General features: G+C 39.7%; 1 protein-coding gene across 1 annotated transcript in view; it reads right to left on the reverse strand.

Moving 5' to 3' along the window:
• Positions 1 to 236: 236 nt before the first annotated feature.
• The window catches only part of mao (monoamine oxidase), a 30695-nt gene continuing 10233 nt past the window's right edge, over positions 237 to 20698 (reverse strand). Inside the window, exons 2-15 of the mRNA XM_053329289.1 lie at positions 18265 to 18359; positions 17509 to 17646; positions 9612 to 9716; positions 9440 to 9531; positions 8899 to 9040; positions 7503 to 7652; positions 7072 to 7231; positions 6842 to 6938; positions 6398 to 6451; positions 6243 to 6300; positions 6054 to 6151; positions 5551 to 5662; positions 4196 to 4258; positions 237 to 4103 (exon numbers count right to left, since the gene is read on the reverse strand). Coding sequence (XP_053185264.1) covers positions 3948 to 4103; positions 4196 to 4258; positions 5551 to 5662; positions 6054 to 6151; positions 6243 to 6300; positions 6398 to 6451; positions 6842 to 6938; positions 7072 to 7231; positions 7503 to 7652; positions 8899 to 9040; positions 9440 to 9531; positions 9612 to 9716; positions 17509 to 17646; positions 18265 to 18359 — 1520 coding nt within the window. The 3' untranslated portion in view covers positions 237 to 3947. The remainder of the gene's footprint in view (positions 4104 to 4195; positions 4259 to 5550; positions 5663 to 6053; positions 6152 to 6242; positions 6301 to 6397; positions 6452 to 6841; positions 6939 to 7071; positions 7232 to 7502; positions 7653 to 8898; positions 9041 to 9439; positions 9532 to 9611; positions 9717 to 17508; positions 17647 to 18264; positions 18360 to 20698) is intronic.

A 20698-nucleotide genomic window follows, 5' to 3' on the forward strand; every position in this document is an offset into this window, starting at 1 on the left:
CTACACATGATGCCATAATATCTCGCAAGTGATTTAACATGTTGACCTTTCTGCTTTTGGGTTCATTTTGACACCCACTGTCTGCTCACTACACTTAGATCTGCTCAATAAAGAACAAAACGAAACAGTTCAGTTTTCTTTACAATGAACCTAGTGTGGCTGTAGACTTGTACTCCTTTGGGTGGACATATGTTGTACCCACACCCAAAAATACACACAATGACACGCAACAACAGTTTAAGACGAGTAAAAGATTTATTTCACATTTTTTTCTGTTAAATATCACCAGCTTTGTTTGAGGAATTAAAGACATCAAAGAACAGGTCACAGGAATAGTTAAGGAGGCTCATATGCACAGAAGGGCAAGAGGACGGAACAGTCTCAGGTCTCCAGAAAACAATCATTGAGGATCAGACAGTGAATAACCAGATATTATGTCTGCTGACGGTTTGGTGCTTGTAGTTCAGAAGGACGGACAGCATGTGCCGGCTTCTCTCGTTCACTGAGATCAGATAACACCTCTGTCCAGTCCTTCTTTGTTTTATACAGACTCCCCTTATGTCTGGGGAGAGTGACAAACCAGTGCATGTGCTAGGATGGGGGGGAGGGGGGGTCTTGGGGGTGAGGTTTGGAAAGTCAAAGGTCAGTGCACAGAAGAGGAAGCAGCTACAGAGGGTACGTACAGTACAGGCGCCACAAGGGGAGACAGAGAGTGAAGCACTGCAATCACAATACAAAACACACACAAACTTGGCTTCACTGGAGATAAGCAGTTTGATCAACCCAACAGTCTGAGCTCTATTATTCCCAGCTGACACTGTGTTTAGACGCCCGGCTTTACCTGAGTTTACAGTGAGGACATAACTCAGGTAATACAGGGGAAAGTTTAAAAATGAAAGGTTTTGGACACACTAAGAGGGACAAGGTGTTATTGAGCTGGTCCCTGCATATTGATGGTTACTGAAGATGCGTTAAACCAACGGCTTGGTCCATCTGACCTCTCACCTCCAGTGCGGGCGGGAGGGGAGCAAGGGCAGAGAGTGTCAGAGTCACACAGGCACTTGAGAGAAATGACAAAAACACTACGACTTCCATTAAGGCACGACAGATACTACACTTACAACACACACCAGTCTTTGGGACAGGAACAGTATGACTCTCAGAGCTGCACACACACAGTGCAACACCCTTGAAAAACAGATGAACTGATAGAAGAAAGTCATGTATTGATTGGTTTTCTTCACGTCCACCTGAAGAGAGTCATCCCGAGATCCTTTTTGTTTTACGAAAAAAAACACAAATTCTTCTCCCCTCGAAAAATGATCACTAACATCAAAGTGCAACCCATTATGGACTGATGTGGAAGTGCTTGCAACACGGTCAACAATTAACATTTACTGCTAGTAGTCAGCTGTGTTTTTTTCAATGGTGAAGAATGAATTCTGTCTTTCCAAATGTCAAGAGCCTTTCTGGGTATAATCCTTCATTTATTCATCTGTTTTTTATTTGTTTATCTCAAAAAGAGGCAATTTTCTTTTCTCAAGGAAAAACAATTTACAAAAGAAACAATAAAACATTTCATTTAAAACATAAGCTAAATCTTCTGTGATTCATTAGATTCTCTATAGGTGAGTAACACAATAAAGTTTCTACTGTAGGTGCAACAAGGTAAGTCAATGGATTATTGGATGCCTGCAAAGAAGAAGGCTGGTCACATCTTTCCAATTCACACTGATATACAAATGTGGTCAATGACTCCAAAGTGACTTCCAACAATAGAGCAAATGTCAGTTTTGGGCTTTAAAAACTTTTTTTTTTGGTAGTATAGTACTAAACCTTGTGTTAATCTAAATCATGAATCACAAAAAGTAAAAAATATAGCTGTCATAATTCTGATTATAATAAAACAGCAACAAATATTATGTGTTATCTCATCTGAAGAAATTACATTCGAATGCTTTCATTACATTTACCGAAAGACAACCATACAGAGCAGCTTAGTAGCACGACATTACCCCTAAATACAGGTTTTTCACTTAAGGATAAGGCTGGTTGTATTATTCTCCTTCTTCATACAAACTTTTGTTATTGTCAACAAATCCCATGTAAACTAACAATGAATTAGTGTGTCTGCCAATAGCTTCCAATTTCCCTACCGTGTTTGCACCTGGCTGTTGCTGTTAATGTTAATCTTTAAAATTGGATCACAAATTGATGATTAATGATTCATTAATGTAAAGAGATAAGAGACAATGAGAATTGTGTTAAAAGGATAAGTTCACAATTTGTCAAGTCTGTCTGAAAACAACAGTCAGGGACCCAAATGAACATAATTTCCCCTTCTGTTCTCCACATTAAAAGATCCCTTTATAATGCACTTACTGTACAGTGTAAGTGATGGGGGACTAAATCTACAGTCCCTGTTCTGTCTTGTTCGTCATTTTCTTAGATCACTTACAGCAGGCTGTGTGGGATTGACTCAAAATAAACTACAGTGCCCATGTTCATCACAGTGAAGAAAGATATAGTCCAGTGTGGCTCATTGATGTGTGACACAATGGAGCTCTATGGCACAAATGGCACATTAGTTCAGGCTTTGGCTACACAGGCAACACTTGTTGTGGGATCAGTTCATTGCTTTTAGCCTGTTGTTGTAAAGTTGGTTTGTTGACATAAGAAAAATAGAGAATATCTCCAGACTTATCCTTTACCCTCCCCTGTAATTTTGTAATGGGCAATGGCACAACTGTTCTATTCTGATGTTACTGGATCATCAAACAGCTACAGCTGCTTGCCCAGAATAAATCAGCACCTAAAATCAGCAGAGGTAATTAGACACAGTGGATACACACAGACACAGACACACACACACACACACACAGACACACACACAAATGCATGCTGACATACAAATACAGCTCATACATACACATGCATGATGACTTAACCCTCCTGTTGTGTTCTGGTTGAATTATACCAATTTTCAAATATCTCTGAAAAATGTTGCTAATTCAATTGAATTGTCACAGGGTTCCACACACAGAGTATTTAAACACACACAATAACTTGGTCATTTTCATTCAGTTTTCAGTGTTTCACTTAACTTTTCGACATGTGTGGTGTTCCTGGCCAAAAGTGAGTAAAACTGAGTTTAGGCACATGCCCACTCATCAGATGGAGACCTCTCACACACACTACCTTTCTCTCTTCAAATACAAATAATTCACACATTGTTTTATTCAGAAGTGAGTTATATGAACTCTGGTCAATGAGGCCTACAGGCCATGAATAGCAAATACAAGTTTGAAACTTGTAATGAACTTAAGAACTAACGTTGATAAAGCGATCTAACACAACATTAGGTGATAATATACTGTATGTATTACTATGGATTCATAATCAGCTAAAATGGAGCAGTCATTCTGGACTGAGAACACATAATTAATTGATATGAAACAAAGACAACAGGAGGGTTAAGAAACTCATGTAATCAAAGTTGTGAATTTCATTGGCAATGTATGGAATATTAATGGTCATATACAGTATATAATGGTTATATACATATATATGTATATATCCTTTTAAGAATTGATTCTTATCTTTTTCTGTCATTTTTACAATCTGAATCTGTAGCATTTAAACTGTTGTTAGGTTCTTCATCTCTATCAAACCTGCCTCTCTCCACTTTTAATCAGACTGTTACTTTATTTGTTTCTCTCTCTCTCTTTCATGATATCAGTGCACTAGTGATGGTGCATTAGTGTTTAGTTTGAGTTTAACAGTCTTTCTTACAGCAGGATGAGTCTCAAACAGTATACTATACTCTATATAGGTCACTACTTTGTAGTTTAGGCCATAAAGTAGTGCACTACAAGTACACAAGTACAGTCTCTATTGAGATGTGCCGGCTTAAGACGCAGAGGAGAGATATGACAGGTGTGGGCAGTTTAACTGCGGGACAGGAGGCCCTTCTTGAAGGCCAACACACCAGCTGCGGTGGCAACAGACAGGAAGGTAGACACTCCTATCAGCTTCAAGAGCCCACCCACTGAAGGCGAATTTCTCTCCCAAAAGCTGATGTCAAAGGGGAGTGCAGGGACTTCCTGTTGGAGGCACAGAAAGTTGAGAGAAGTTACATTTATTTGACTTCTAAGTTGCATTTAACCGCATAAATATTCAGAAAGATTTCCCTTACCACACACTCCGGCTCCTTCTTCCAGATCTGACTCTGTGGGATTTTACCCATCGCACACATGACCTGCAACAGAACACATCAAGATTTAAATAAGTTATTTTAAAAGGATTTCACTTTGGTGGTGTGAATCATTCAGACAAACCTGCCGTTAAGCTCACAAACCCCACACTGATGAACACGCACACAACGAAAAAATGCTAATGATAAGGGGGGCTGGGGGAGGTGGAGGAGCAGTGCTGCAGTAATGCGTTTCTTATTGTAATATAACATAATGCATTAGTTTTGCAACTTAAGTAATCAGTTGTTAGGAAACATTTTCAAAAGAGGGCAGGCTGGGGTTTGCTGTTATAAAAACTCAAGCAGAGAGATCATTCTAAAAGGAAAAGTGTGATATTATGGGTGGAAACAGACATACCATCAACCTGGAATGTCCTCTCACAAGCCTTATTTTTTTCCATTGGATGTAAGAGTGGATATTGTACCAAAAATGGCGCCCATTCAGGCCTAGAAGAATTGCTCAGCTAACGCACATGCCAAAACAAAAGTTTCTAGCTTCTGAGTTTGCTTCCAAGTTATATTGTTTGCATTTCAAGGTGTCCTGTCAAAGCTTTATCAGATGTCTCTTTTACAGTGGTGGTTAATGGGGAAAATGCTTTTTGGGCCGCAGGGGGATTTTTCTTTTACTGTGGGTGGCCACTGGTAAAGACTGGCTGAAAAGCGGAGCGGTGGCACCCTATCTAGCTCTTATAACACACCCACGTTTTTTCCCTCCCAAATTCCACATGCAACTCTACTCTGCCTCTAATTAGCTAGTACTCTTCACCTTTATTGGTGCAGTTGGTTAACTTTAGGCATGAGGAGTGTGATGGTTGAGTTAGATTACGAATATCAGAGGCAGAGTAGGTGCGGGTAGGAAAAAAAACCCTTTCACAACAATAGTGAAGGGAACTAACCATGCTCATAACTTCAATCATGGCACTATACTCATATATTAAAATCATTTAACACATCAACAACATATTGTATATTAATTAAAGAATACAGACAGAGGCTTATTTTTAGTTTCAAGCTTGCAGTTTTACTTTAAAGCCTTCGTCTTTAAAGCAGATGAAAGCTTATGAATACCAGGTGTGCCAGCTGATTGCTTAGAAGATTAGGCTGATGATGTCACAAGCTTAACTGACACCAGCTAATAAAACACCTGCTCCTGAAGTTGATTTCGAAGTAAGAATGAAAGCTTGAACCAGCAAATATGCCCTCTGTCTTTATTCGTAGGAACTCTTTTCATATAGGAAATATCAGTGGATCTTGTGGTTTGTGAGAGAGCAGTGTGTTGACGTGGTCTGTGCTCTGACCTCTCTGGCTGCCCTCTCTCCAGCCTGCACCGCTCCTTCCATGTAGCCGCTCCATTCTGTGGCCGTCTCCGTGCCTGCAAAGTACAACTTGCCTACTGGCTCCCTAAGCACCCTGTGGAGAAGAAAGAGAGGGAACATGAGAAGTTAGAAGAATAACCAGCATCAGTCTCCAGTATTATTCATGTTTACCTATGACTACAGGCACTGCATGAAAACAGCTGCTAAGAATCAAAATTTTATTAAAGCATTATTCTGTTCTGTGTAAATGAATATTTCATTAAAAGTGCAGTTTCTCTAACCTGAACAAATGTTATGATGGATCAACTCAAACTAAAAAAGCAACCAACCCTAAATGAATACTATAAATTGTATTATCTAATTATCTGCTTTAATCATTGCTGTTGTTGATAACATTTCTTTGTCATTCTTAAATTCATACATATGAATGGCCATAAACATGAACAGGATTGTGTGTGTATTTACAGTATGTGTGCATGACCTACTTGCCATACTGGGTAAGGATTCCTGGGGGGAAATAGGCTGTGTAGCAACCCCCAGAGTACTCCTCTTCACACCAGTTCTTCTCCTCATAATGCACCGGCTGACAGACAAATGAATGGTTAGGTTAAGATTCTGAGGAATGCAATTACAGCAGTAGCTGCGTGACAAATGTTTGCAGTACCCAAACTCACATGCAGAGCCTCCTCTGTTCCCAGCACTTTGGCGTAGATGTCACAAATCCTCCTCAACCTAAACGCAACAAGACAACCATCTGGATTAAACCGACTGTATCATGCAAGCTTGTGAGACAGAGTGTATTAATCTATTGTCTTCATTGTGTATCTACCTCTCTTCTTTGGTCAGCACACACAGCTGTCGGCACTTGCGGGCAAGGATGAATCTGGAGGAGAGAAGTGAAAGTGATAAGAGGAATATTCAGGCTGCAGCACCTCTCAGAGTGAAAAACAGTGGAAATGACATTTTATTTTTTATCTCTATTATTTCCACTTTAAAATATAAGTCTAGAAAATGTTACTCTACTATGCTACTCATTTTTCATTGCCATTTTATTCTTATATTTATAATATAATAAATAATATATTTGTTGTCATGTGCATGTTTGCTTGGGATAGCAGGATAATGCCACTGGAGCTCTTCATGATTACATTTGGGTATAATATTCAGGTGTCCACATACATTTGGCCTTGTAGTGTATGCTATATATATTATACAAAGTATGATATGATATTATCTGCACTGCCAACTGGCTGCAGCTAAGCTCAGTATTTACCCCATAATGCAAGGTACACTCCCATCAGGCTTTGTGTCATCCAGGGTCAGTCCAATGGGAGCTCCTTCCTCCTCGATCACCATGCTGCCACAGTAACCTGAAGAGACACACACATGCACACACACATGAAAAAAGAACAACAACAAAAGGAAGCAATTAGAAGCAATTTAAACAAATCTTATAAAAGACATCAATCCCTCTCTCTCCCTCTCTTTCCTCTTCCTGCGTACCCTTTTTCCTCCAGAAGTTCTCTCTGTAGTAGACCATGCATTTGATGACAGAGCCCATGGGGACACGGGAGATCAGCTGGTTCCTCAGCGGTGGCAGCTCAGGGGTAAAGTGCATCTTCTGATTGAGACCAGGAGGGGTGGCCAAGATCACGTACTTGGCCTAAGACAGAGACAGAAACAGCAGAGAGGGTCAGAGGACAGTTTGGACAGCAATGTGGCCAGTAGATGGCAGCATAGAACAATATTACCTGCTGCTGTGTTGAGTTCTATTCTTCCACATCTACAGTATTTCTTATCATCTACAACAACGTCTTAGACTACACACACATTATGCACTGTAAAAATAATACTTCTATTTTTTGCTGTTAATACAACATACCAATAACATGCATTTGGCTGTAAGACTCCTAATGTGGCTTTGACATGTTTACCGTATAGGTCTGATCGTCCACCGTCTTCACCACCACCATGTCTCCGCTCTGGTCGATCCTGTAGACTGGGGACTCCAGTTTCACGCGGTCGCCCAGCTCTTTGGCCATGCACTCACTGATCTGACCAGAGCCGCCTGCAAACTTCCTCTCCTGTAGAGGTGGACGGAGAGAACAGGGGCCAGAAATACAATGTGAGTTTTGGCTGAACCACAAAATGCCAATGTTGCAGGACTCTAGATTTTGCATGCTCTACTTGAAAGGCAGTCTCAATTTCTGCTGGATAAAACAGTCGGACTGTCCTCAGAGTAAGACTCTGCCAGGCTAATAAAACTTAGATTTAGGAGGAAGCTGACAGAATCTGTTGATTTATCCCGGTGTTACATACTTGTTATCCCAGATCCCCCGTCTTTCTTTCACTACAAATTTTAACAACTTGAACCTTGAGGGAACATGTGTTTGGAAAGCTCAGGCCAGAAACTGCTGAATGGAGAGAGCTGTGGGGGTGGAGATAGATTACGTTCTCCCAAAGCTACACAATACACAAAATTAAATAGACAGTGACCTTTTCCATATGGTTAGTGTCAATTCCTCTCTGTTCTCTCTGATCAGAAACACATTGTGTGCATTCCACTGTGGCATTTCCATGTATTTGCCTGCCAGTCTCTAGAAATTATTGGCTAAACCAAAATTGGTCCTGGCAGTGCAACAAGGTGAACCTGTATTTGTCTCTTTTGATTAAAGACGACTTTACTTTCTCAGCATCGGTGGAAAGTTGCACTGAGACTGAACAACGTGCCTGCATATATTACCCATGCATTTACCCATAAACAAGTGTGTGTATTTGAAATAGGGAGGTCTGGCAAATGGGGAATGACAACAGAGCTTGCCACAGCATCCTCTGTTTACCTAAACACAAATCCCATTTCTTGGTGGCTATGGCAACAGGGCTCCTTGGCTTTAGAAAATACGGTAGCAGAATGTGCTCCCTCCAAGAAAACAGCTTTTGTGAAGCTGGTAATTATGCTGGGCTGATCTGTAGGAAATGAAGGTAAATGTATTAGGTCTCCTTTAATAGGCTGTGGGATCTCTCACTGATGCTCAACCTCTTGTTTTTCATGACTGACTGCATCTCTGTGGGTTACCAAAAAACTCACACAAATTCGCTCACCTCTTGTGCACTGCCTTCTGTCCCTATGTGAGCTTTTTGCTAAGATGTTCTAGAAAGCTGGAACCTGATACTGGGTTATACTAAGCTCAGTGAGTATTGATTAAAATAAGATGAAGATAAGAATGTTTATTTTGTTATTTACTCTCTTCAAAAGCCGTATCTCCAATCAATCTACAGTATAGATAAAACCAGTTGTGGACATTTAAGAAAGCTGATTTGCACACCTACCTGTCCTCCGTTAGTGGTAGAGAAGATCCTCATGGTTCCCCCACACTGTTTAACATACCACAGGAACCAGAGAGCCGACACCTCGTGGGGTTCAGAGGTCACGTTCACGTTGACAAACAGCGTGGCAAATTTGCGGACAGTTCTTAGAGACAGATAGAGGGAGTGAGGGAACAGTTAGAAATCAATAATCAATTTAGCATCATTCAGGAATTTCATCGTAAGATAATGTAACAATAGTACAATTTTCACTCCATTAATAGATATCTCAGGAGATGGACGGTTGGTTTAATAAGAAATTATAATTTACTTATTTATGTATAGAATTTCATTTTTTATTTATTTATTTTTTCATTATTTTGAAAAAACTACGATTATGTAAGATGTCCGATCCACTTCCTGATGTGGCCATAGTGGCTGAAACAATAGTCAAGCAAATTAAATATTGAATTATGGGAGATATAAAAGAAAAACATGCACAGTTGGTCTCATTGTGATTGGAAGGAAATAACCATAAAGGGAACTATCTCTTGTTTTGTATTACTTGGTCCAGCAGATTTTCTCAAAGAGCTGATGCATGGACATCTTGTCCCACTCCTCAGCATGGGGAGCCCTCCAGGGAGCCTCTCTAGGGATCTGAAATAGAGGAGGAGGGATAAGCAGGAAACTCACATTTAGTATGTATGGGAATAGAGACAATAATGGTCCTGCTTTACCTCTTTGCCCATCTCGTCCATTGTCCTCCACAGGTTGTTGAAGTCCAACAAGACGATGGGGTTCCACATGGGAGGGAAGGAGCCTTTGAACGGGTAAGACTTTCCCTAATGGACACACATCATAATTCTCATTATCGTCATTATAAAAAAACAAAACTTTATATAGGCCACTTACAAGTTTGATTTCTCACATGAATATAAATCACTAACTTCTGCTCCGACAGTTGGTGACAGTTGATATTAGAGTTTGGCTGCCATTGTGGTCCTTCCATATACTTATTGTGACTGAAACAGGCATTCAATCAGCTATTGGCAGACATTGTGACTAAAAAAAAAAAGTTCCTTCCTGATTATGAACCGTCTGTTTGACATTTTTATTGGTCAAATGTTCTTCTTTTCCTCAAGTCAGCAATGTGTCCCAGACTTCCTGAATGTTATATTTAATTGAATAAAAAAGCAGGACTCTCTTCAGCACAACTCATGTTTTTATTGGACTCTCGCCTTGATTTAGAACATAAATGTCAAAGTAATATATCTATAATACAAAACAGTATGTAAATATATATTTTTTGAATAGCTGCTCACATCACATCACAAGTCACCTTATAACCCAAAATGTTGGAGATCAGCTGTCTGATAGTCTGTCATGATCAAACCAGTTGCTATATGAGTGAGTCGGATGGACAGACATGATAGCTGTGACGGAGAGCGCACCGTTAAATATCCAGACACACATTACTAACCTCACTAAATTCTGTTCCTCACACCTGACACATGAAACCTACAATCTGATTTTGTTGGGGAGACTAAAACCCTGCTGCAGAGACAGGACTGTTGCTGCCATACGGCTCCATTAGCTTAACTATCTGATCTGATTAAATAAAAAAATATAATAAATCTCACATAGGAAGAATGAAATAAAATAGGGAAACAGGAAAACAAATTACATAACCTTCCCCTTTATTTGAACCCGACAGCTCCAGCCCTCCTCATGACATTCAGACTGTTCCTACTTCTGTATGTTAACGTTTTTTGAATTGTGTGTCTTCAGAGCTGTTTAATCAATTAAACAAATAGCACTCTGAAACCTATAATATTAGGGTTAGCATTTGAATACTTAACCCAGTCAACCTCTAACTGACCTCAAAAATGCTTAGTCAGAGTGACTGAAGAGTATCCAACTGTTGTGTAGTAGTCAAAACAGCTTGGTACATTTCCAGTTGTGTAATATTTTACGACCAATTAAAGATTTGATCGTCATCCAGCGAGATAAGAGCATCTACAATCCGATCCATGTGTTATTTGAAGCTAGCTGGACTTTTGCTTTATTTTTCAACCACACAACTGATTAACACGTGCAGAGAAAGTGGAGGAGGGTTCCAAAGAGATCAAGGTTACTTAAGTCAATTCTCTGGTAAATAATAATCATGATTATACGTTAAGCTCTATGTCATAACGCTGTTTCTTTCCTTCTAGCAATCATGTCTCAGCTGTGTGGGGGAACAATATCTGTCCATTTATATGTGTGTCTGTTAAACACCAGCTTCCCCTGAAAGCAACAAAGTTCAGCAACATATAGAGATTTGACTGTGTGTGCTCTCAGCCTCACAGAGGATCCACAGTTCAGCCTGTCATGTGCTCACTCTCGTACAGTTGCATTTGCTCAGGTTGCACCCGTGTCGAGCAAATAGTGGCCTCTTACAATATACAGTGCCACATTTCGGCTTGTCATGTGATTTGTTATAATTTTATTGGAGACACAAATCTGCTGCATATTCAACTTTTGCATTTGCTCACTTAAGAGTTTCCATGTCCCCCTTTTCACTTTCCAAAGATACCAAATATTATGTCCAATCAACTGGAATATTCCCAGATGGTTTTTAGGATTGTGTTTGAACATTTCACAGAGTATAAGCAGTTGTTTCATTTCTTTAGATCTAGCAGATACAGAATATAACTGTGATTCTGTTATACAGTTTGGGACTTCAAGTTAAATCCAATGAAAGGAAAACATTTTTAGAGGTTAAAGTGCAAAAAACTGTTTCTTTAATTCAACATTTTGCTGAACTACACACATACTTACACATCAAACAAATGAAAAATCAAAAAGGATCAAAGCAGCCAAAGTCAATCCAAGTCACTTTTATTAGATAAAAATAACCCTGACACAGGGATCTGCTGTCATCACTGTGCTGATTTTCTTTGTTTGAAAAGTCCAAAAGTACTTCAGCAATCAACACTGATATGTTAATCAGAGTAGTGCTCATAGGTGAGTCGGGGGCATCAAATAATCCATCATATTTACATTATACTGTATCATGCAGAAGGTGATCTATCGTTATCTGAAATGTTTGATGAGATAAAATGTGTGTTAGAAGTTAGGGTTCATTAATGATTATCCAGTCCTATTGTAGGTCAGTGGACATTGAACCCCATAAAGTGTTATAGTATTATACTACTATTATACGCTTAGTTGTGATCATAAAACAATTGAATCAGTATTATCACTCAGTAGCACTCATATCTCTTGGTAGAGAAAACTCAATTCATACATGGATTCAGAGAGAGAGACAATGAAGTGTCTCACAGGGTACAGTAACTGCTGCCATGCTCAGAACTGTGCGTTGCCGTGGAACAACAGGTCTGTCACCATGGTGACGGTGGTGAAGTGAATACAGAAGGAGGAGTGCAGAGATGGTGTGTGGGGGGGTGGGGGTGGAGGCGTAGGGAGAGAAGAGGATGCACGGCAGCATCTGTTTCTACATCAGTGAATAGTTATATGAGAAACAAGCTGAACTCATATCTTTCATTTATAATCCCATGTTAAATTCACATTAAAGAAATATGACCTCTGCAGTTCTGCATCTTTCAGCTAGGTTTTTTGTTTTTTACGGCCCACAACTTCACTGTTTTAGTTCAGTCTCACTGCTCTCATCAACCTACATGACCTGCCCAGCACCAAACTACATTCAGACACAGTTAGAGACCAGCTGGTGAACACAGTGGTGCATTTAGCAGCAAATGAACCAGGTGTTTTCCTCAAGAGTAGGTTCTGTTGTAAATGATGCGTGAGTATGCAATATGCAACTAACAATTATCCTCAACTTAATGAGGTGATAAGATGTCATGTATGTGTATGTATGTGTTCACAGTTTGTTGTGTTGTCCACAAGTGGTCAATAAAATCAGTGAATACAGGTTTCATTTCTGTGTTTCTCTACTGTTGAATTATTGTGATGCAATAAGAAGTAATGACTTCAAAGTTCTAGTGTTGCTTTTAGTGATGAACCCACAGATAATTATCCCCTCAGCTCTTTGGATGGTTTTAGTTACTTTTAGCTTATGGTTTTCATGCCAGGCCGTCCTCATGAACTACTTTTTGGTCCAAAACCTTTGTTAAAATTAATTTACGCTACCTGCTCAGCCCCAAAATACACACGGACAGTTATTTTCCTCAAAACCTAGTTGAGACCAAAGCAGAGCCAGAAGGTGAGTCCATGTTAGACATCATGTGCTGGACTCCAAATGAAAGCACCACAACTACTTCATAAGGTGATAATATGTCAAATGTTGTGTTACCATCTTTTACAGTTTGCACCGAGTGAGCAAAAAAAAAGAAGTGAATATAGTTTAACAAAGACATAGAAATTCTGGCCAGTCAGTATCAAACCACTATTGCCTGCTGGAGATTGACTATTCAGTTCAAATGTGATCCAATGACCAACTACATAAGGTGTGATCTTAAGTGCATCTTAAACCTGCAGACTAGGACTTTTACACATAAACTAACATCTGTTACATGCATGACCTTGCCAAATGTGTTCACACTGTTGGGATTAGGCCTCTCATGTCCAGATAAATCTCTCTCTATTTGTTTTTAAATCTCATGTTGGGTGTGACATTTCCCTGTTGACTATTTGGTTATTAATAGTTCAGCTCTTCTAGACTTTCCAAATGTTTTCAGACCAAATGGATCTAATTCTGACAGTAAGCCCAGTAAATTTATGTAGCTTTCAAAACAATCTATTCACCATTTTACAGCCACAATAGTAAGTTGTGGCTAGTGGTGTGCTGAGCATCTGGCATACTGGGACAAATACAATTTTGGGCCGGTGGGTCATTAAAACATGTCTATTTTTACCACGCTCTCTTTGTGCCTGTCAGTCAGGGTGCACATGACCAGGGTGCTACATGCCTGTGTGAGACTATCCCAGCCGAGCACTCTCCTTTACTGTCACTGCCAGACGTGGGAGACAAAAGTCCTGCACTCCAGCTTTAAGCAGGCATTATGACAATAGATAAGGAACTTATCTTATTTTACAACACCAGTACAGTCTTTTTTTATCATGGATTATTAATTAATTGTAAATGTGGCGATCTAGCATAGTTTAAGTTCACTCGCGGTCATCAGCCACTTTTCTCACGGTGCTGTGAACGTGCAGATATGCACAACATCCACACTGCTGGAGTAACAATGGGACAATCTCACGCTCTCTCTCAATCTCTGATAACCAGGGACAGTATTTAATAAAAAGTCTGTTTCCCCATCTCTGATAGTGATACCTCATTAATAAATCCAGTGCTGAGCTGCAGCAGCCTGTTAGGCAGTAGTTTGCTGATAAGGGAAACCAGCACTGGCCTTTTGGATTACAATCTTCCATAGAAAAGCTGATTAGCTACGCAGCTTGCTTAAAAGCTAGCCCTAATTACACAACAGCTTGGCACACATGCTGGTTTGCTTTTACTCCAGTTACTGTCATGTGAAATCATAAAGGTTTGATGAACGCAAATGCATTCCTCTGTTGATAATGTCAGACCTGTCCTGTGATCAGGAAACTTTAACAAGCTGTGATTGTTAAGAGCTTATTTGTCTAAATAGCTTCTTGGCTAATCCAAAGCTACTTACAATCAAAACACAGTGTAGTGATACTCACAACAGCAATATAGTACATAAAGCATGTGCATGCTTATGATTAACAAAATAAATAAATAAATAAATAAAAAATCTGGGTAGCTGGCGGAGTGAATGGTTGTCATTAAAGTTGATACTATTAATAGCATTTTATATGTATATACAAATGTACGATATACAAATGTATTATTTGTGTTACTGTATAGCACTTTTTTTCTGCAGCACTCCCTCAAACCTTTGACTGCCCTTTGACCTTTGAAGAGCTGATTAGATATCTGACAACACAGGCTTGAATTGTATGGTTGAACGGTGAGGTACTGCCTTGTCATGTTCTTGTTAGGCTCCATTATGTGTCTCCTCTGCACGTCTCTAATGTTAATACTGTTGTTTATCTAGTCCTGTAACACACATTATCATATTATCTTTCATTTGTGATTTTTGAATGGTGACTAAATTGAAAAGTACAAGGTGAATTTCAATGCTGGTGAAAATCCACTAAAAAGACTGAATCTGACATATTTATTAATATCAACAAATCCTACATAAAGACCCAAACTAACAATGTGCTAGTAAATCTCTCTATACTTCCCTTCTTCACAGTTCTGTTTGTGACAATGAGCTCCAAAGACATAAATATTTGAAACTGACGACACACATACATAGCATACGTAATGCTCTATCTACATCATCTGGGCACTAATGTTACTCAAACAGGAGTAAACAGAAGAAGGATGTTTGGTAGGGACTATTTTCAGCTGTGGATTAACACACATTTGGAGCACTAGTGGGTATTTACAGCCAGAAGGATGTACGACTGATAACATACAGTGTTCATGTTAATTATTATTAAGGAACATGTCAGGAACAGCTTATTGATGTGTTTGAATAGGCAATGCTTGTGTGTAGGATCAACTGAACTTTTGATGAGATTTTTTGACAATAAGAAAATACAGAATATCACCAACCTTACCCTTTAAATGAAAGCTGCTGTTGTCTCTGAGTGTGCATTCAGATTTTGCAACTGTTCTTTTTGCAGAGTCAGCTAAACCCCTTCACACATATGTATGCACAAATGCACAAACACACAGTAAAATACACTGTCTGACACTGATAGGGGTGAGCAGCTTTTGATGAAGCACGCTACCATGGAAACCAGCCAGGAAGCTACGAGTGGCGTGCGTGTGCGAGTCTGCGTCTTTGAGTGGATCTTGCAGAGATAGTAGCTACGGAGACACGCTCTCGTTTGAAGCTCCCATAATGCTTCACAGCGGCAGTCAAAACCGGTCAAGAATAAACCACAGATTTATTTTCTATCTGTTCTCTGTGCCAAATGTCATGCCGGTGAAATTTCACAACCCTGCTGAAATAGGTCATGTCAACAGTGCATCAGTGCTAAAGACACAATGGTGGGATAATATCACACTAAAGGCGCATAGTGTACAAAAGCTTATATCTGTTATATCGGTTACCCCTGTACTGTAATGTTGAGTTTATATCTGATATACATATGTTTTGACACGGTACTATGTGTATTGTGTATAGTAAACCATTGGGAAATGAACTTCAGCATTCATTCATTTGTGTTAGGTGCATACTGTACCTAGGAGCACTGTCAATTATAGAGGGAAGGGCCAGATTAATATGAGCATGATCACTGCTATTTAACCATGAACCTTTTCTGCATGACTTGCATCCAATGGCAGTCTGACAGATTATGATAACAGTGATGACTTTGCAGTTCAGGACAAACAGTAGATGCATAAACAATAACTGCTCCTACAGTGAGTACAGGAGTACAGGTAACTCCTGAGTGGCCTGATATGTTCTTATTATCTAACATTTTATGCCTGCAGTACTATAATGTGTGTCTGCATGCAACCCATGCTGGTGTTCTGCAATAACTCCTAATTATTGTTCCATTAACAGTGTCAGACAGACCTTGATTCAGCTTTCTGGTGGTTTATGAGGCTGTACTTTATGTGCAGTTAAATTGGATTTCATTATATTATATAATATGAATTATATTCCAAATATTGTAGCTCTTTCACAAGTCCAAATGGGGTGGAAGCGGTGCACTTTAGAAAAAGTTTTCGATATCCAGCAATGAGTGCATTTGTGTTCACTCGTAGGCCAGAAGCTCAAAGTCCATCTCTGAAGTTATGATTGAATGACTTGAACACAGCCTATGTCGAGATAAGCATTCTCCATTCAGTGTACACACACACACAGACACACACACAGACACACACACACACACACACACACACACAGACACACACACAGACACACACACACACACACACACACACACACACACACACACACACACACACACACACACACACACACAGACATACCCACTACCAAACACAGGAAGCTGCCAGCTGCAATAGGCAGTCCACAGTGATTTACAGAAGGGTTTGTTTGACCAGGCTACATGGCAGCCATGGCAAATCAAATCAGGTTGAGGAACACTGTGTTAAGGACAGTGGTGCGCCTACACTAATGAGATATGGAGGAAAGCATAACAAGAACCAAGAAAGAAGGCTTCTGTGTCTCTTCCTTCCTTCCTTCTTTCTTTGTTTGCTTTTGATGTCCTTTCAACCACTCAGAGAAAAGAGAAACTGCATTACAGAAATCCCTCAGGCAAAGATTAGCATCTCCAGTCACTAATGCTGAAGAGGAGAGGGGTGGCTGGGCTGCTCAGCTGATATGTAGGAAGTCATGAGAAGGACACAGTGTTTGGTTATCTTTTGTATAATACTTTGGTTTTCTCTGAGCAGCTCAGGAAAGAGTCTGAGAGGCTAGTGTTGTTCAGGATGGGTATGGGTACACAGTTTTATCAACCCATTATTCTTATCAGATGAGATCAATTAAAAGGAAAATCCCCTTCTTAGGCTGAGTCTATTTATAAGTTTCAACCTTCTTTTGGATAATGCTACTTGCTGATATAATAGATAAATGAAAAGTATGCTGGGACACTCACTTTGACATAATGCACCAGGCTCTCCTGCTCATTGACTTTGTAGGTCTGTATGCCATACTCTTTGGCCAATCGGAGGATGCGGTTCTGAGTTGGACCAATGTAAGCCCCGCCCAGATCAACCCACTTTGTCTCCTTATTCTGAAGAGAGAGGGAAAAAAACACACATATCACAACATGAAAACACAGTCCAAAACCAAAAGTCATTAAGTTTCCTGTCAAGAATGCCAAAAAAGCATAAAATGATCACATTTGAGAAGCTGTGAATGAACCAGTAAATATATGTATAATATTTGCTTAAAATGATTAATCGGCTATAAAAGGAGTTGCCAATTAATTTCTGTTTAATAATGAATTGACTAATTTTAGGAGCTCTAAGTGTGTCTTTAAGAGTCATCCTTTAAAGTGTTTAACCTGCAGGTGTTTTTAGAGGATCTAGTAATGCTTTTTTGCTGTCACAGAGGAAATTAATTCCTGATGATTTGTCTTCTCACATCTTTACTGCTGAAATATCGAGCAGCCAAGAATTACTGGTGTCACAGCATGTCATGATGATGAGCTCAAATAGCTAAACTACCCGCCAAAGAAAATCCCACAGAACAGCGTGAGAGTGTGTTAAATCTCTTAAATTAAGTCTCCCAAGTCTCTTTCCAAAAACAGGTGTTTGAAACAGGAGTCAGATTGGTTTTATATTCTGCCTAATGTAATAGTCCCTTTTAATAGCAGTGTGTACAACAGTGTTGGCTCTCCTGGTCTTACCCGCACAGTGAAGGTACGACCACCGACTCGATCCCTGGCCTCCAGGACGACAGGGTTGAGCCCGCTGGTTTTTAACAGCTTCGCTGCACTCAAACCTGCAGACGGAAGGAGAAACAATAGAGTTGAGTTAAGGGCACATAAAATACACTTCCTGCACTGCGTATGACCCTTGTATTACTACAAAGGTCAGACGATTCTTATGTAATGGTGTGTAAGGGTGTATATTTCCAATGTACAATAGGTGTGAGGCGAGGTGAAACGCACGTTCAGCCTCGAAAGGAGCAGTACAGAGTATGCACGTCTCAACTCTGGTTATTACAGTGCACTGTGCTCTGATGAGTCTGTTGTCTATGTAATTGTGTTTGAGTTTATCTATATTTTTATTCCCTAAACCTTTTTCTCGTAGACAGGTCTCCTTTGAAAGAGGATTAAATGAAGGATTAACAGACTAATATTTGGCTTTTGAATGACCTCAACATTAGCTGGAGAGCTGTGGGAAAGATGGGAGAGCGGGGGGAAGGGGAGATCTTTGCAGGCACATGAGGAAAAGAGAAACACTCTCACAACAAACCACATATATCAGCTGACCTTTCTGATCATGTGAGGAGAAAGAGAGGGCAAAACAAAGAGTAGAGCATGACCTTAATATTACTGACTGACTGACCAACCACAGAGACAAAGCTTTTGACATAGTAACCTCAGGCAGTCTCTGTCATAACTTTAACTCAATAAGAGAGGCACTGGACAATGTCAGTGTAGCAGACATTCTAACTGTCACATAGTTTGAATTCACATTTCTTCATCACATAATGTTTAATGTTGTTCAACTCAGAAACACGGGACTCTCCCAGATAATGTTACAGTCCTAAAGGTTTATGTTTCAATCATGTTTCAATATTTTTTGTCTGAGAATAGTCAGTTTGGAAATAAATTGGTACATTAAATACTACAGCTTTGAGCCTTGACTCTTGTTGCTATGGAGAAGCCAGTCAGAGGTGCACATCAGACTGTTATAGCCCATTCAAAATGCTTCTCTGTTGCAGTTGTGAGCAAAACACAGAGCTGTAGTTGCCGATTTCCTACAAAAAAGATCCATAAACTAAATTCTAAGGCGGCAGCTAATGATTATTTGTCATTATCAATTAATCTGCTGATTCCCTTTTTGATCAATCGATTGACTGTTTGGTCCATGAAATGTCAGAAAATAGTGAAAAATAACTGATGATGACTCTCTATGATTTCTTAAAGTTCATGAGGACATCTTCAAATGTCTTGTTTTGTCTGATCAACTGTCCAAAATCTGAAGAAATTCAGTTTGCTATCATGTAAGACACAGAAAAGCTTCAAATCCTCAACTGAGAAGCTTCCAATGTATTTTCTGTTAATGCACTAATTGATTAAATGAATAATTGTAGCAGCTCTAACAGCATAATCTCCTGCTGTTAGTGTTGCATTTACCTGAATCCTAAACTTGATGATCGGATGTTTTTTATACCAAAATGAATCTTCAAAATAGGACTTTTGACCTCATTCATGTACATAAGCTTGTACTTTTTTTAATTTTTATCTTTTGTACTGATGATTCAGCCGGTGAGCTGAAACGTGCTCCAGCTGTGAGCCTAAAACTGTTCTCAGATAAATATTTGTGATTTCTACTTCTAGAAGCAAGGGCTGTCTTCATCATTTCACAACTCTTTTCATTCCAGAGGTGTTGGATGAGGTTGGGGTCAGGTCTCTAAGCTGTTCTTACACATCAAACTGCAAAACAAGTCATGGCCCTGACTTTGTACATGGGGTTCATGTTGAAACAGGAAAGGCCTTTCCAGATAAACTGTTGCTACAAAGTTTGACGGAGTTCTTTAAGTGGAAGTTGGGTCAAGCCCAAATCAAAGAAAGTATGTGATTGTCTATATATTTTTGGCAATTTGGTGTATTTAGTCTGCTCGGATGAAGACTGTAATAGAAAGCCAGGGATCAAACAGCTCCAGGACCTCAGCAGGCACCCACATCTGTGCAAATGTTTTCTTGGCCTTTGCCCTAAATTCCCTTCTTACCCTTCTATCTTCACCCGCTTTCTCCTTCCAAATCCTGCTGAGCCCTGTTGAGGCTAGTGAGGTTTATATTAGTTTAAACATAGTTTGTCCTGTATTACCTAACTTCAGCCCTCCCTCACTGTGCAAACACACCCACCCTGCCAGGCTTTGCAGAAAGCATTAGTCCTGGCCAGACCAGGCTCACGAATCTTCCCCGTTAAATTGATGCTATTACCTGCGCTCAGCTCAAAAGGTCAGTCTCTGTCTTCGAAAACAAAGAGCATCTGTCTGCATCTCTTGTTTATGCCTACAGCCATTGTTGCAAAAATAGCCTCCTGTTGGGATATTGCTTTGATCCGGAAAGCTTGTTTGGTTTAATTGACGCATAATTTCTTCCCAGT

Source organism: Scomber japonicus, chromosome 11 (genome assembly GCF_027409825.1).
Source record: "Scomber japonicus isolate fScoJap1 chromosome 11, fScoJap1.pri, whole genome shotgun sequence".
Classification (NCBI taxonomy): Eukaryota; Metazoa; Chordata; class Actinopteri; order Scombriformes; family Scombridae; genus Scomber; species Scomber japonicus.